This window comes from Camponotus floridanus, unplaced genomic scaffold (assembly GCF_003227725.1).
Source record: "Camponotus floridanus strain SB8 unplaced genomic scaffold, Cflo_v7.5 scaffold11, whole genome shotgun sequence".
NCBI classification, from domain to species: domain Eukaryota; kingdom Metazoa; phylum Arthropoda; class Insecta; order Hymenoptera; family Formicidae; genus Camponotus; species Camponotus floridanus.
The window spans coordinates 1,822,224-1,838,148 of record NW_020229226.1 but is presented as its reverse complement, the minus strand read 5'-3'; the positions used below and the strand labels follow the sequence as shown (position 1 = coordinate 1,838,148).

The following is a 15,925-nucleotide window of genomic DNA, read 5'->3' as shown; positions in this document are numbered from 1 at the left end:
GCAGCGCTTCCTCCTCCTATGTATTTTTTTTTTGCGCTTCTCCGGCCTGGAGAACTCTCTCTCTCTCCCTCGCGCGCTCGCCTCGACGTTCTCTCTCTCGACGTCCCGTCTCATTTTCGAGTATTATCCCTTCCCCCTCTTGCCCTACGGCTACGTTTCACTTGGCGATTGCAATGCTCGCGGGTATCGTCCATCTCCGTTAAACCTTCAACGATGAGCAACAAGGATGAAACGATCTCATGAGCGTCGCTATCGCCGAGTAGCGTAGCCTAGAGTATCGCGTATCCTTTCTCATCCAACGTATCCCAGGGCCGTATCGCGAGCTCGATGCGTTCTGTAAGAAAGCACGAGTCGCGTAACGGAAGAAGAAAATCCTCGGAGCGTGCAGCGCGGCATTACCCGGTTCGATAAAACCCAGCATGCCCATCTCGCCGCGAAATTATCCTTGGACAGGCAGGTCCGATACATACATCGCGTGCTCGGGTAAAAAAAAAATTGGGATAAAAAAAGAAATCAGCGGCGACGGTGCGATCGATGCCCATCGCTAGGAACCGCCGCGCGGCACGAAAAGCAAAGACGGAGGGGAATTTAGGCGTTGGAGGCGCCTCGAGTTGCGTGGCCCGGAACCGCGTAAAAGGAGAGAGAGAAAGAGAGAGAGAGAGAGAGAGAGGATTGACACGGGGGGGAAAGCGGGGCAGGAAAGAAGAAGGGAGATATACGCATCGCGGCCAAGGGGTGGGGACCGCGGGCACTCGTGGTGGCAAAACGCACCGATCGGTGGAGGGGCCAGGAGGTCCGAGAGGGAGGCTCAAGGTCGCCGCGGGGCCGCACGCGCGTTACAACTACGCGCATACGCGACACACGCGTATTCTGCGCACGCACACGGACACGCACGACGCTGCACAACACGGTCGTGTGCACAGAAGCGCACGCGCGCGCTGCAGCGTAGATCGCGGGCGTGCGTGGTGCGCGTGTGTGCGCGTGTGCATGCGTGTGAGCGATGCGCGCGCGTCCGCCGGCGTCGTAATTCGGCGCTCTTATGGCGGCGGTATTATGTCATCGCATTTTTGCGCCGGAAAAACAGAGCCTCCTCTCAATCGGGCTTCTCGAAAATATATACAGGGTGGGATATTAACTCTTCTGTTTTCATGCTATTCCGAGAATCGTCTCGTTACGGTGGACGCGCATCGTGCGACGCCGCGTTTCTCCTCCTTCACGTGCATGGCATCTGTACCGTGTACGAGTTTTCGCGGAGAGATGTAAGAAAAATCGACGCAGGTATACGAAAATAGACGCTACTTCGATCCTACGCGCGGAATGCGGAGCCCGAGCTTCCGCGATCGCGCAAAAACTCGATGTATATATTCCGATATGACAACGGCTTATGCGGTCGAGTAATAACGAGCGAATCTCCAGCCTTCCGCGATTCCGCGGAAGGAAAAATTGACGAACTCGACGAAATGAAAAAATAAGGAAAGAAAGAGCGACGTGCGGTCTTTGAACAACATTGTCATGTGGAGATAGCTGAATATGGGCGACGGTATTGTGCCTTGTACGAGGGCGAGCAACGGCGAGTATATGGAAAAGGATGGTTGTCGAGATGTCGAGTTAACGTGAGGGGTGGTCGGCAGGAGAGAGGGAGGGAAACCACGTCTATGAAAAGCGCGTATCGTGAGTCGACGAGAAAAATAAGAACGGCGCCTGACACGATGTCATTTTTCGCGAGGCGGCTTTTAGCGCGGTTGTCTTTGTTGCCTTCGTGCTAAAAGAGAATGCCGTTGTCGAAGGAAACCGTATTAATGCGTTTCGACGAGTAACGGACTTGGATTCGATTCGACAGGCCGCTTACAAGCAACGCACTTGATACGCTCGATGCTCTTTAAGAACGCGCTAGCGCTTCTACAGGAAATATCACCGTTATTATAAACATATTCATGTACGAAAGAACAAATATCAGTGATAATATAATCGTAAAGATTAGACAAGGGCTTCTAGTAGGTTTTTTTATTGCCATGATTGCGCTTGGAACGTTAAATTGCAACGATATTACTTCGCGTGCATTTTTAATCGCTTATCTATCCAGTCAAATGAAATTGATGATAAACATGGCTTACACATCGAGGAATGTAAATAAGAGGAAGACATTATCTCGCAAACAATTTAAAATTAACTTTTGCTTTTGAAAATACGAATTTTGCAGAGAAACTGCTTTTTAAGAAAATAATCGATTTGCGTCCACTAGGGTCAACATAATATCCTGCCTCCGAGACAAAGAGACAAATCAGAAAAAAGATATCTACATGAATCCCGACAATAATTATCTGGAGGGTGATCTCAAAGAGTTAGTTGTTCTGATGAAAATGCCAAGGTGAGAAGCGTAAATATGTTTGACAGCGATAACAAAACATTCACGATCCAGGGAAGACAGGGGGAACAGGAGAAGAGAGATATGTATATTTTCTGTTTCAAGAGCAAAAGATAGCTCGCACAGATCAAGACGATCCGCTCTCATTTTATTTCATTACGTATTTCTAAAATAAAGAAAGGATTGTTTTTGGAGATTGCATGAATCAAATTATTACATTTGTTATTTTAGAAAAAAAAACCTACAAGTCGTACACTTTTTACATGTATATTATCCATCTTTGAAAGGTTACGTTTTCGAAATTTGTGTGCGTGTGTGTAATGTATATAGATAATGTCACATTGCTAATCCGAAGTGATGCGTGGAGGAAGTTAATTTAGAGGTCAATGTCTCCGAGAGACTAGTTTAGATAACAGGTTGCCGGTTCGGTAATGAAATACGTTTCAAAACGAAAGAGCCGGCCGCGAAAGAGAAAAAGCTTTCATCGACGAAAGTAAAGCGACGCAAATGTTTTTCTCGCGAATCGTCGCCATCGTGAATCAATCAAGCGCGATGATGTAAGCGCATTTTTGCCGGTGACAAATAATCGAGGATATGACGTTAGTGTTGACAAAGTTTCACGGACAGTTTCTGCATGCAGTTTTGCAACTTTTTATCTCCCGAAACCTTATCTCTCGCGCCATAAAACATCAACAAAATTCGCGTTCGCGCTAAAAGTTGTACGTCACATTAGATATTTGTATATTCCGATCATTTATCGGCGAATAATCGAACGGAAACGCGGTTTCGATGTAAATAAAAAAAAAGAGAAAAGGCCTTCACCGTGATTAGATTCTCATAAATCCCCGATGCAACGTATGTCCAAGGATGTTTCCTTTGCGATGATCATGCTCGCGGTATCGTCCTCCGAGAAGGAAAATAGCACATGAAAGCGTACCGAATCACCGTGTCTCACTCGCGATTGACAGAGTGAATAGAGGAGTGCAATAACCGCGGTTACCCTCCGGTTACAATCAACTTTGCCACAATCAACGTAGAGTTCATGCCGCGGATGTGCAATCAATGTCAATCATCTCGGGGGAATATTGTCCTTCGTCACTTGGAGCGATGGAGCGAGAAGCGCGAGAGAGTGTGAATGACGCCGAAAAACGCCCAGCGCGAAGCACGATCTGAATTGGACTGTTCTACGGGTTATAGTCGGCTCGTTCGACTTCCCCTCTCTCGCTCTTTCTTTCGCGGGTTCCTGCCTCCTCCTCTCCCGCGCCCGGCGGCCCTACGTTTTGGGCCGACACTTAATAGTATGCCCCTACTAGCGGACTTGGTCAACCACACACGAGCGACCGCGATGTCCGCGATGCACATCGCTCCTCGATCCGGAGGTAGAAACGAGCTTCCGGAATGCGATCCCGTTCGCTTCTCGGGATCCTCGCTTTTCGATTTCATCATTATGCTCGTAATAAATACATATACCGAAAGTTGGAGCGGAATTACAAGAAATTTAAAGACTTTACATTCCGAGATCCTTCCACAAAGAATCGCGTTCTATCGCCCTGAGAAAAATCGTTTGATCGTACCAACAAGATGTATATGATTGAAGGCATTTTGGTTAAATCAAACAAGAATTTCTAGTTATCATGATAAGACTCGATTTTTTATAATTAGAATGTTTAATAAATTTTATTATAAGGATTTGATTAATATTTTCTGGTTGGGTCTATAAAATTTTTTGTTACATTAATTTCTTTGCTTGTTAGGCGGCGAGCCACTCTTAATTTAACTCGTATTCTTAATTTAACTTATATTCTATTTTAATCGTATTCAAAATTTGCCATAAAATGTATATAAAGAACTTTAACATAACTTTAACACAAAGAAGTATTAAATCCAAGGTATATTTTTTTTCTCTTACTGAGCAGTAGTGCCAGAAAGAGGACGCTAGCTCTCTGATTGTGTGTGTTTGAGCTGCATCCTCTTCTTGCATCACTGTTTATCAGTTTAATTTTTAACAAACTGAATTTAAATAATTTATTCAATAATCTGGATTAAATTTATGCAATAATCGTGTTGGAATTCAGAATATTAAACAGACTTTTGAGATTAGATGGAAAAAATTTTAGACGACTTGGTGCTGACGAGTTTAATATTATTAACCAGAAAATTGAGTAAATTTAACAGGAAGAAATTATCAGATTCATCTGGTAATTCCTACAAGAATTCTGATTCGTCCATTTTCCAACAGACATACTGGTTGAATCTACCAGAATTCTAATTAATGCAACCAGATTTTTTTCTCAGTGCGTACGTGTATTTCAATATCAAGATTGCTTTATTCGATAAGATTCGAGCATTGAATGGAGCAAACGATCTCGAAAATTGCCGCGGAAGTTGCGCCGGCTTTTTCGTGTCCGGAGCAACGAAGGAGTAGTTTTTCTGACCGCTGTAAAGCGAACGCGCGACGCGATAAATTTTCCGAATGGCGGTCGTTAGCGGGTGGTTCCGCCCCGCGGGGACGTTGCGTTTTTTCTCCAAGCCGCAAAGAGCGACATCGGGGGGAGGGAAATTAGGTGGAAGAAAGATATAACGTACGATCCCTTTTATGACGGCGCGAAATAAGCGGTGACTTCCGTGTCAAAGTACCGCTACAAGCGCATGATGCACGTACGACAACGTGCCAGTGCTGCACGTGCATCTACTCTGATAATCGAAACAAAGGAAGCGTAAAATCACGGTATATGCACGTAATAATGGCCGACGCGCAAGCCGAGGATTAGCGTTAATGCCGGAATCCCGATGGCGAATCGGAATTGTTATAATTGTTTGCTGTGTGACATATAGCATCAACGGTATAAAATAGATTAGAATAAAATTAGATTAATAAATTTCTAAAATTTTATATTGCTTAATTGGAAGGGTAAATTTCGATACAGCTTTCACGTAAAGTATGAGTTATATACTTTCAGCTATATATTTTCAGATTACACACGAATGATATAAATATAGACAGAATTATACAATTTATAATATAGTAATGATTGTGTTTTTTACATCAAATATAAAGCGGTCATTATGCAAGTGAAATATGCTAAATTTTTTACGAGTTTATATTACTGACAAAGTAATAGTTGTTTTATCAACTTTACTCGCGCGACGTAAAGTATTGGAAATAAAAATATATTTAGGCTCTACTCGAATTAAATTTCTTAAACTAAGAATCACAAAAGAAATAAACTAAATAGGAAATTAACAGAGCGAGAAAAATATATTCCAAATCCAAAACATTGCGGTTTTCTTTTTCACTGACGCGTTAAAACGGGACTATCTCGATGTCCCGTTTCACCAGCCATAAGACAGTACTTTGAAAAATTCACTATTTCACATCACGTAATCGCTTTCGCGGGCAAACCTTACGTTCCTCCCCCTCCTCCTTCCTTGCAGCGCAACCGCGAGCTTCAAGTTCAAAACCATCCCTTGCATCTCTCTCTCTCTCTCTCTCTTTCTCGCTCTTCCCGCGTATCCCTCGATACCCAAGAATCTCCGCGATCAAAACAAACAAGAGAATTAGGCATCGCGATGACTATATCGATAGAGCGATAGAGCGACAGATGGAAGACGGGCACAACACAGCAACGACAACAACAACAATATCAACGTCGACTCATGTCGGTCGTACCTGGCGGATGAAGCCACCATGGATTGACCAGGGATGGTCGTTGGTTGCTGGGGCCCTCGCCAACAGGGGCGTACATCCTCCTCCGACTACGTCACGCCCGTCACTGCCGCCCCGGTGCGCGGCTGCACCCCCGACTGCCTTCGCAAGCCCGTGACCGGCCGCCACCCCTTCGACCGCGGGATTCCAGTCTCCCTTCCTCGACGCGCGTACGCAAGAGGGTTGCAAGGTTACCACCAGCGAACTCTCTCTTCCTCCGCACCCTCCTCGCGCTATCGCATCGCCCTTCCTGCCGTCCTCCGCAGTCGACCTCCCTCGCGGCCAAACCAACCCCCCTCCGTCAACGACGATTCCGTTACCCCTCCAGGAGCCGAGAACTCACCGAGTATCACCGCCGCCCCCACGCGAGTCTCCCTTTCCTACGTAACCACGGCCATCACTTTCGCTGGAAAGTCCTCGGGGGCCGCTAGAGTGTCAGGGCTGACGCTGCAAGGGGCGGTGCGCAGCTACAGTGAAATCTCCCTTCCTCTTAGTCCGCTATTTCTTCTTCTTCTTTTTTTTACTTTCTCCTTCGTTCGCGGGAGCAGAGAGATTCTTTCGCGCAAATCGATAAGATAATTTAACTACTCACTACGGATATACATATAACGAAGAACGGAAGCACCGGACGCAGTGGCGCCGGAGGAATCGACAAAATAAGCTCGTTGCTACGTCTAGAACGAGATAGAAATCGCGAAAAAAACGATAGAATGCTGAATTCGCGAACAATCCGCTCACCATGGACGAGGTCGCGCAAATAAGATCGTGTTTTGCGGGGAAATTTTAAAGATTGCCTTAAGCACATGAAAAATTAAGAAATTAGCGATTCGGTTAGTATGTTAATTATCTTATAAAATATCGTTATTATTTTAATCGATATAAATATTGATCGATTTAAAGCATAATTTCAATTGGAAATAAATATAAAGTTCATTTAAGAAGCGCGAAAATCTAAATTACGGAGTTTCCCTCATTAATTACTAAACCGCATCGCGGTTTTAATACGATAATTTAGAATTATTCTCTTAGGTTTAGGTTGAATTAAATATTTATACGACAGCGGTCACCGTTATCCGTCCTCCTTAACAACGGAGAGCTGTATACCTGCATTCGAAATTAACGTACATGGGAAGAGCTTTACGAAATTTTTCTGATATCCTTGAGGAAACATCGTATCAGCAGCCACGCTCTAATCATTAAGATTAGAGGTCGGTGTATATGCGGCACTTGTCCCCTGCATAAAATTTGTTAGTCAGATTAGGCAGGTGACTCTGAATGCGTACTCTCCTTCTCTCTCTCTCTCTCTCTCTCGAACGCGAAGATGCCGCCAATTTCGGGGATCGATATAAGACTCGCTGCTACATGCAGCACGACCTTCGTCGACGATACGAAAGGCAAAGCCACGTATTATATAATATTTTACCACGTATAATTAACGCATAATTTAATCAAACGATAAAATTATAATTTAACTGTATAGTTTAATTGCATATATTTTGCATTATTATGCATATTATGTTTATACATGTTACGCATAATTAAAATGCTAAGAATGATAAAAACAAAAATATAGGATTCAGCAACTCTTGTAGGAAACATTGTCCAGTTTCAAGTTGATCTCAAAAGAAAAATATACGTGACACTTGCGCGACGATAGATTTATCGGGATAAATTTTAAAAAAAGTGTCGCATAAAAAGCCAGCTGGTGCTGGGTAAATATTTCCTCCGGAGCTATATTCGAAAAATCTCGATCACCGATAAAATTCCTACCGAAATAGAAACTTTCGAAACGGCGTTTATGCTCCGCGGTCCCATAAATAATCGACACGTTCCTGGGAGCAACCTGGGATGGAAGGGAGAACAACCTTGCAAGCTTCGTCGTGCGTGCGTAGCTTCGGTAATGGTGGTGGGGTTTGAATTTTTGGAGGTAGAATGGCCGAGAGAGAGAGAGAGCACGAGGAGGGTTGATGCGAGCGATAAAGAGAGCGAGCGAGAGGGTGGAAAACATCCCTGCGCAAGAGGGGAAGCGCGGAATGGCGGCAGCAGGAAGCGAGAGGAGGAGAAGGAGAAGGGGGAGGATGATGAGCGGGAGGAGAAGGAGGAAAGGGCGACCGAGGGGAAAAGCCGAGCAACCTGCACCCGGCAACAGCCCCCGACCTCGGAAGAACTAATCATTAACCTCCTTTCACCCTCCCCGAATGCTGCCGTTCCGTTGCTCGACCACCTTCGCTTCACTTTCACCTGCGCCTCTCACTCTCACCAGCCACCCCTTCGGTCCGCCCTCTTCACTCTCACTCGTCCTTTCTACCTTTCCCTTTCTTCCCGATTTCTCCCTCCCTCCGCTCTTCTCTCCGCTTCTCCTCTCCCCTCCCTTCCACCTTCTCCTCTCCTCTCCTCCACCCACGTTGCGTCGTGGTGTGTTTACGATTACGATTACTCGCACTCTCGCTTTCGCCGCTTTCCCTTCGCAGTCTCGCCTTCGATTTCCGCCCCCGTCCTATCGACCTCCAAACCTTGTCGCTACTTTCGGTCTACCTAACGCACGCGGGATGCGACGCCCAGCGTCACGACGCTTAAAGTCGAGGATCTCCTTTTGGCCAACGATAATGATGCACGATCGTGGGCTTAGCCGTTATTTGCGGCGCTATTGCTTCTTCAAAGGATATCGCGTTCGCATTGGACGTTACGTAATATCGAATAGATATCCGCGACAGCTACACTTTTTCTTATCGTAAAGCAGGGCTTAATCAGAACCGTAGATGTGGCAAGAAGTAGAAATTTCAAGAATCGATTTTATTCAGAACGCTATGAATAATTCACTCTTTCGAAAGCTTTGATATTAAAAATATCAATCATCTTAGTCAATATATTTTATAACGTATAAGAAACGAAAGCCCGAGTTATGAAATTTTATCTTATTTTTTCAAAACTCTGCGCGTATTATTATCGTCCTTTTTGATAAAGGTGGAAAAATATACATCATACTCCTAATTTAACTCTTTCTAATCACATAAAACTCGAAGCAAGAAGAGTGCACTGTCTTAGCGACAATCATCGATGTGAATAATTCAGTAGTCGAAAGGGGCGACTGATATTCACGCAGCTATCACTCCAGGTAATCGATGTTGCGGCAAGTTCGTCGAAAGTACGAGCCGGGCGTACGTACCAAATTATACATATTCTAGGACTACGTGACAATTGGCTCTATCGGACATTGTATCTTGATTTATGCGCTAAGTTCCTAGACGATAGGATCGCGCGGCAAGGGTGGGCAATATGGCGCACGGTAGACGAAAACGGCGCGAACGTGTGTGTATAAAGTTTAAGGAACGATCATCAGGACGTACGTTTGCTCGAAACATAACGAAAAAATACATAAATTAAAAGTCATAAATTAATTCATACGAGTAGATTTAACTGCTGATAAATCCCTTGCAATGATATCGATTCATTGATGCGAGAAAAAGAATGATGTAATATTTTTTTACCTCTTTTCTACACTGAGAAAAAAATCTGGTTGCATTAATTAGAATTGTGATAGATTCAACTAGTATGTCTGTTGGAAAATGGACCAACCAGAATTCTTGTAGGAATTATCAGATGAATTTTAAATTAATTAATTTCTTTCTGTTAAATTTACCTAATTTTCTAATTAATAATACTAAACTCGTCAGCACCAAATCGTCTAAAATTTTTTCCATCTAATCTCAAAAGTCTGTTTAATATTCTGAATTCCAACATTATTACATAAATTCAATCAAGATTATTGAATAAATTATTATTTGAAGTTCAGTAGAAATTAAACTGATAAACAGTGATGCAAGAAGAGGATTCAGCTCAAGCACACGCAATCAGAGAGCTAGCGTCCTCTTTCTGGCACCATTGCTCGTAAGAGAAAAAAAATATACTTTGGATTTAATGTTAATACTAGTTCTTTATATACATTTCATAGCAAATATTGAATACGAGTTAAGTTAAGAGTGGCAAGCAAAGAAATTAATGTAACAAGAAATTGTATAGATCCAACCAGAAAATACTAACCAAATCCTTATAGTAAAATCTATTAAACGTTCTAGTTATAAAAAAATCGAGTTTTATCGCGATAACTAGAAATTCTTGTTTGATTGAACCAAAATGCCTTCAATCATATACGTCTTGTTGGTACAATCAAACAATTTTTCTCAGTGTATTAATTGAGAGAAAAGTATCTAATGTTGCACAAGACGAAAAGAATTTCAAGACGCTTCACTCTCATATCACCTCGAGCACGATACGCGTATAAAATGCGTGCTTATTTTTCCCGATTATATCGATCAATTTGATATTTTCTCGGTACCCTTGAATTCTACAAAGATTGATGGCGTTCAAATATGGATCGCCTGCGCGATCCTCATAAATCGTGCGCGGCTCGCCAAGTACACGGCGACGCGCCCGCGTGCGAAGGTCGGAGTTAGTAGCAGAAGGGTGGCAGCCCAAAACGCGTAAAGAGGGGGATTGCGGGGGGGCGAGGAGGGGCAAGATGCAACGCACATCTATTGATTCTCCTCCGGCGTGAAGGCCCGCGTGGTGCGGCGGGGTTCCGTTCTCGCCGTCTCTCTCCTTCTCGTTGCGGCACACGCAATTTCGCGTGCGCGCACGCACATACGCGCGACAGAGAACGAGTGCGCTCTCGATAGATGCAGGGCACAAAGCAGCACGGAGAGACTCTCGTCCTGCGCTGTCGGAGGTAGATAAAGATGGAAAGAAAGTGAGAGAGACGGGGACAGAGAAGGCGAAAAAGGGAACTGGATCCTGCGAGAAGAGACAGCGGCTCCCTTCTTCTATGCGTGCGTGCGTGCGCCGCACTCTCGGGCGCGTTTTCTCGCTCGCTGACGCATAAGAATTAGAATGCCGGGGCTTGACGGCATTTGCATCGCAACTCGCGTCCGCTCGCAGCCTTTGCACTTGCAACTTTCTTGGAGATGCTTACCGCCGGGGTGAGTAACGATCGTCTTTCCGAACAACGGGTACAGTCCCGGCCAGAACAAGGTTGCGAGGGGCAAACCGAAAAGGGCGACGAAAGAGATCTCCCAAGGAGAACACATCGAGGACGCAATTGATCGATGGGGGGAAAAATATTACATTGTGAATGCGACACGCGTCGGCACTTTTGTCGCATCTTCTCTACGCGATAATGTATCATTAATTACGATAAATGATTTCGCACGTTTGCACTCTTCATTTTCTCGCGAGATACTTGGAGGATAAATATGTATGTAAATATCCTTTACGCGAGACGAGAGTTGCCCTCCGTGAAATGGTAAGCCAATATATCGATGTATGTAAACACATTTTAATTCTCTTTATCGTCGACGTTGTTCCTCGTTCTATCATGTAGAAACTTTACCGTGTAGATCCTAATTATAACATGTCAAAGCTGATCAAGGTCTAGATTGATCGAAGCCTGACTAATTGTTTCGCGTGCGACGTTCAACGAGCAACAATGTCGTTGCTATTTAATATTTACATAATTCGTTACACGTTACTTACATAATACAATTTACATAATAGAATTTATGTAAATGAAAAAAAAGAGAGATCAGCAACCGCGAGGAACCCAACTACCGAGAGAAGACTAGCGGAGAGAGATCCGGTGGTTGCTCTTGAAACCGTTACCGGGATGCAAAGTACGTATCGAGTTTACGGAAATTGTCGGAATGACCCCGACGTGCAGATACACAAACACATGCCGGTGTGTGCTCGCGCCGATATCTGTTACCAAACAAGGGACGAGCATGCGAAAGTATAATGATACAAATCGCGAAACTTATTGGACGCTTATCATCGACCGGGATATTATGTATCGTATTTGAAATGTACATGCGATGTACAATCGATTCCAACGATTTTTTGACTCTAGAATGTTCAAGCTGAACGTACAAACTTTTGAAATATTTTTGGCGACAGAAAAACTATTAAACGATTTTATCTTAAAAACAATATACATTTTGTATTTAATAATGATGCAATATTAAATTATCGAGATGAAACAAATGCAAACTATTAAGAATAAACTACTACGAAAGAAAGAGAGAGGAACAATGTCTCGTCATCGAATGTAATTGCCACTTTCGCGATTATTGTTGTCATTGACGCAGCGACTACGGCTGTGTATCAGCTCTCGGAACACGCACGAAATTCCACGAAAAAGAATGCGATATCAACACCGCGAAAGAGTCGGAGCGAGGTTTTCGATTTTGTGAAAAAAAAAGGCATTCACCGTGGGACGAAATGAAAAGTTGATTTCAACACCGCGAAAACTTGCAAAAACTGGAGCACAGCTGTTTTCGCGCGCGCGCTGGATGCCGCGTTAAATTGAATTAGGAATGAGAGCTCTTGTATGTGCAAGCGCAAAACTTATTACGTCGAGAAATATTTATGCCTGAGAGATACGTGTAAAACTCTCCCCTTTCACGTTACATAATAAAACGTCCCGAACGAGATATTCGAGAAATAAATATCACGTTACATCTCAATGTTAAGAATATAAACTTTGATATTATATATAATTTACATTCCTCGATAAATTGCTCTTGCAATAATATAATTTACATTCCTCGATAAATAGCTCTAAAATTCTATATTTCGCAAGTCTGTACCTGTCGAAGCTAGATGCACGATAACGCGCCTCGACAATTGTTCAAATACTCGAAAATATGTGAAAGAAACGGTTTTTTTCATCGTGCTTTCTCCGCACTTTGACAGAAAAAAGGCAAAAAAATTCATAAACAATGCAGGAGCTCGCTTAACGATGTATCAGTGTGTACTCACCGGCAATCGGGGTGCACTCGCTCGCGTTCCTGTTGCTCGCTCGTCCTCGCGCTTCTCAACCCTTTCGACGGAGCGAAATCGGCGCAGCTCGCTGACGGCGCGCAGCGACCGGGCAATACATCGTCGGCGATGCGTTCCAAGTGTCAGTTCCGGGTGAAGAGAGAGACGACAGGAGAGAAGAGAGACGGAGAGTGGGAGAGTCAGCTGGTCGGCGAGGGGGTTAAGGCGCGCGCGTATGTAATGTGTTTAACTCGCGGCGAGAAAGAGGCGAGAGGGAGACAGATGGAGAGATGCCGGCGCATCAGCCGGTAAAACACGCGGTTAAACACGGCCGAATACTAATGTACGAGTACTAATCACGCCACGCGGATATCTCTCTTGTCCGTACGCTGCCAGCAGCGACGAAAGGGCGATTGAGGAGAACCGGCAGCGATCGCCCGGCGATTGCGAGATGACGATTGGGGGTCGCCTGTGACCCCTCGTCGAAAATTTCGGCCCCGCCGACCGCTGGCGCCTCCTCGCGGAAGCGACGCCATCTCCGCGATCTCTGCCAGTGAACCCGCGAGGTTGCCTCGCGATTGTCGGTAACTGCGACGTGCGAAGAGAAGAGGGGAAGGCAGGAGGTGTGCGTTGCGTAGGATTCGTGAAGGGCTTCCAAGACAGGGGTGAATCTATTAATTTCGTGCCTGGGACTTCTCACGACGTTTATCATTTAATCTTCCAAAAGATCGTGTCCTTAAGTCGTAAATATTTTATATTCTGAGCTCTGTAAGATATATAAATTAAGTTAGTTTGAATCGATGTAACAAAAGAGGAGAGACACTTTAACAATTTCCGTTTACTCGAATATTTCAAAGTACATTAAAGGATATTCATGCGTAGGTGAAAACAAATGCGCTGCATAAATATTTATACTTAACATTTATTCTAAATCCGATACAGCAGCCTCGCTGCTATAAGGACGATGTAAGATTCGAGCAACATCTCGAGAAATTTACAAAACGCGTTTTTCCAATTTTTCCAGCGTGATAACAAGTCTTGCGCGTCCCATCATAAATAATTTTATTTGACTACAGGCATCTGAATCATATATATATAATTAACCGACAATGAGCATATTGTCCTCTGCAAATTCATACGGTGGTACTTCGAGGTTTAGCGGGGCTGGTCCTTTTCTAATTCTACCACTGGCGTCGTAGTGAGAACCGTGACACGGACAGTAATAACCACCGAAGTCTCCCGCGTTTGCGATAGGTACGCATCCCAGGTGCGTGCAAACGCCTATAACGACGAGCCACTTAGAATCCTTTACGCGAGCGCTATCTTCCTCTGGATCGCGGAGACTCGCGAAGTCCACCTTAGCTTCATTCGCGATTTCTGAGTCACTTCTGTAAATTTTTGCGCATCGAGAGGCAAAATAAACGCGTTGCTTGTATATAGAATCGCTAACTAATACTTTTTATTATATAGCAAATTTGTCTGGATGCATTAGAACACTGATGCACATTAAAAGCTGTGGTATTCAAATTTTCAATAACATAATTAAAATAGCAAGATGATTTCTACAAGTTATTATGGTTATTCATCTTGAATAACATTAATAATAATTCATAACACTGATTATCATATTTTATTTACATATGTTATAAATCTATATACAATAGCCTTCAATATGCATTAATGCATCCAATTTTAGCAAACTCGTTATAAATATAATAGAGAGATATCCATAAGATATCCATAATACGATACATACCTATGTCGCACGAACAGAGGCTTTCCACGCCATTTGAAGACAGCGCTCTTACCCTCGGGGATAGAATCGAGCTTTACCTCAATTTTTGATAGAGCGAGTACATCAGCCGAAGCACTTAATATCCCAACAAGGTCATGTACTATTACCTTCGCTCCATAGACACCTACCACTGAAGCTCCTGGATACATTAAAATTGGAAATGAATTATGATTTATATTATTGCTTGAGATTTAAATAAATTGTATCGGATACTCCTTATATACTTGCCAGCTGCTATAACATAAGAGATGGACTTTCGGGATGGTGCAGTGTCCCTTGATTTCGAGCTGGGATCTTTCACTTCCTCTTTGCGATAGTCCGTAAAATCTGGCCATTGAATGTCGGTATGTGCTAAACGTCGCTGATGTATTTGCGTACTAGCTATAATGACAAATCATATCATTAATCATATCATTACACTTGAAGACTAGAAATTTGATCTTTCATACATCTTAGACACAGCAGTAAAGTACAAGTATTAAAGTTGTTAAGATTAACTGCATCGTTAACAGATTATTTTGGAGCAACACTATATATGTAAACTCAACAGAATTGCAACAATCTGCATAGTTCGCGTATTGATTATATAATCGCGAATCGTTCCAATTTCTCGGGAAACAACGCGGGTTCTCGTAAAATACTCGTAGAATAGTTTGTTAATGCGAACGTACTGGTAATTCCCGAGCTTATGCAAGTAGGTCCAGTGAGGAGATCCTGATAGAGACTCTGTCCGAGGGTCCGTTTGACGGTCGGTGGAACGGTAACCTTCGGCTTCTGAATTTTCCCGGTCGCCGCGACGGGTACCCCTCCGTTCGAGACGACCGTTGCCGTTGCCCGCAAAAACGGCGAGACGGTCGTCGATTTTGCAATCACATTCATTTTTACGGGAATCACACGTAACAATGAACGGAACGACAAATCTCGCGACCACGAAACGTTGCTACACTACGCACCGAGTTCTTCAAACAGCAACGCCACTGCGGCCACTTCTGGAAGCTCGAGTAACTACTCCCGACCTGTCGGTAAAGTAGTCGCGCTAATATAGGGTGTTTCAGCAATTGCAATTAACAATTCCATATTTTTTCTTAGAAATAACTATGTTTTCTTTACACCAATTGATTCCTCTCATTATTTTGTACATAAAAGTATTAAGGTAAGATAATCGAAAAATGAATATTTTATAAGATATTTGATGGTTTATGTAAAATTAAGAAATGATTTCAAGCCTCATAACTCGAAAAGTACTTCA

The 15,925-nt window shown here is 43.6% G+C and overlaps 2 protein-coding genes across 5 annotated transcripts in view; both read right to left on the bottom strand.

Moving 5' to 3' along the window:
• Positions 1 to 13,328, bottom strand: part of LOC105257219 (zinc finger protein chinmo) — a 55,268-nt gene extending 41,940 nt beyond the window's left edge. The window contains exon 1 of one of the 4 annotated variants that reach the window (XM_011267683.3): positions 12,882 to 13,328. Coding sequence is in view for 1 of the 4 variants with exons in the window: in XM_011267682.3 (XP_011265984.1) it covers positions 6,036 to 6,111 (76 nt within the window). In the remaining 3 variants the exon portion in view is untranslated. Of the gene's footprint in view, positions 1 to 3,187; positions 3,523 to 6,035; positions 6,667 to 11,600; positions 11,619 to 12,881 lie in introns of those variants that run through there. The other 3 variants (XM_025412999.1, XM_011267682.3, XM_025412997.1) reach the window with 3 other exon arrangements.
• Positions 13,329 to 13,783: 455 nt separating this feature from the next.
• Positions 13,784 to 15,656, bottom strand: LOC105257218 (cytochrome b-c1 complex subunit Rieske, mitochondrial). The gene is made up of 4 exons (XM_011267681.3): positions 15,348 to 15,656; positions 14,905 to 15,057; positions 14,638 to 14,815; positions 13,784 to 14,269 (listed from the first exon to the last, which is right to left on the bottom strand). The coding sequence occupies exons 1-4, from the start codon at positions 15,553 to 15,555 to the stop codon at positions 13,981 to 13,983; spliced, it is 828 nt and encodes a 275-aa protein (XP_011265983.1). The 5' UTR covers positions 15,556 to 15,656; the 3' UTR covers positions 13,784 to 13,980.
• Between the last annotated feature and the right edge of the window lie 269 nt (positions 15,657 to 15,925).

Excerpts from the sequence above, each read along its gene's own strand:
- LOC105257218 (XM_011267681.3), bottom strand. The coding sequence starts at position 15,555 with ATGAATGTGATTGCAAAATCGACGACCGTCTCGCCGTTTTTGCGGGCA. Across the intron at positions 15,058-15,347 it reads CATAAGCTCGGGAATTACCA|CTAGTACGCAAATACATCAG; the intron begins GTACGTTCGCAT and ends TTGTCATTATAG. Across the intron at positions 14,270-14,637 it reads CCTCTGTTCGTGCGACATAG|AAGTGACTCAGAAATCGCGA; the intron begins GTATGTATCGTA and ends AAAAATTTACAG.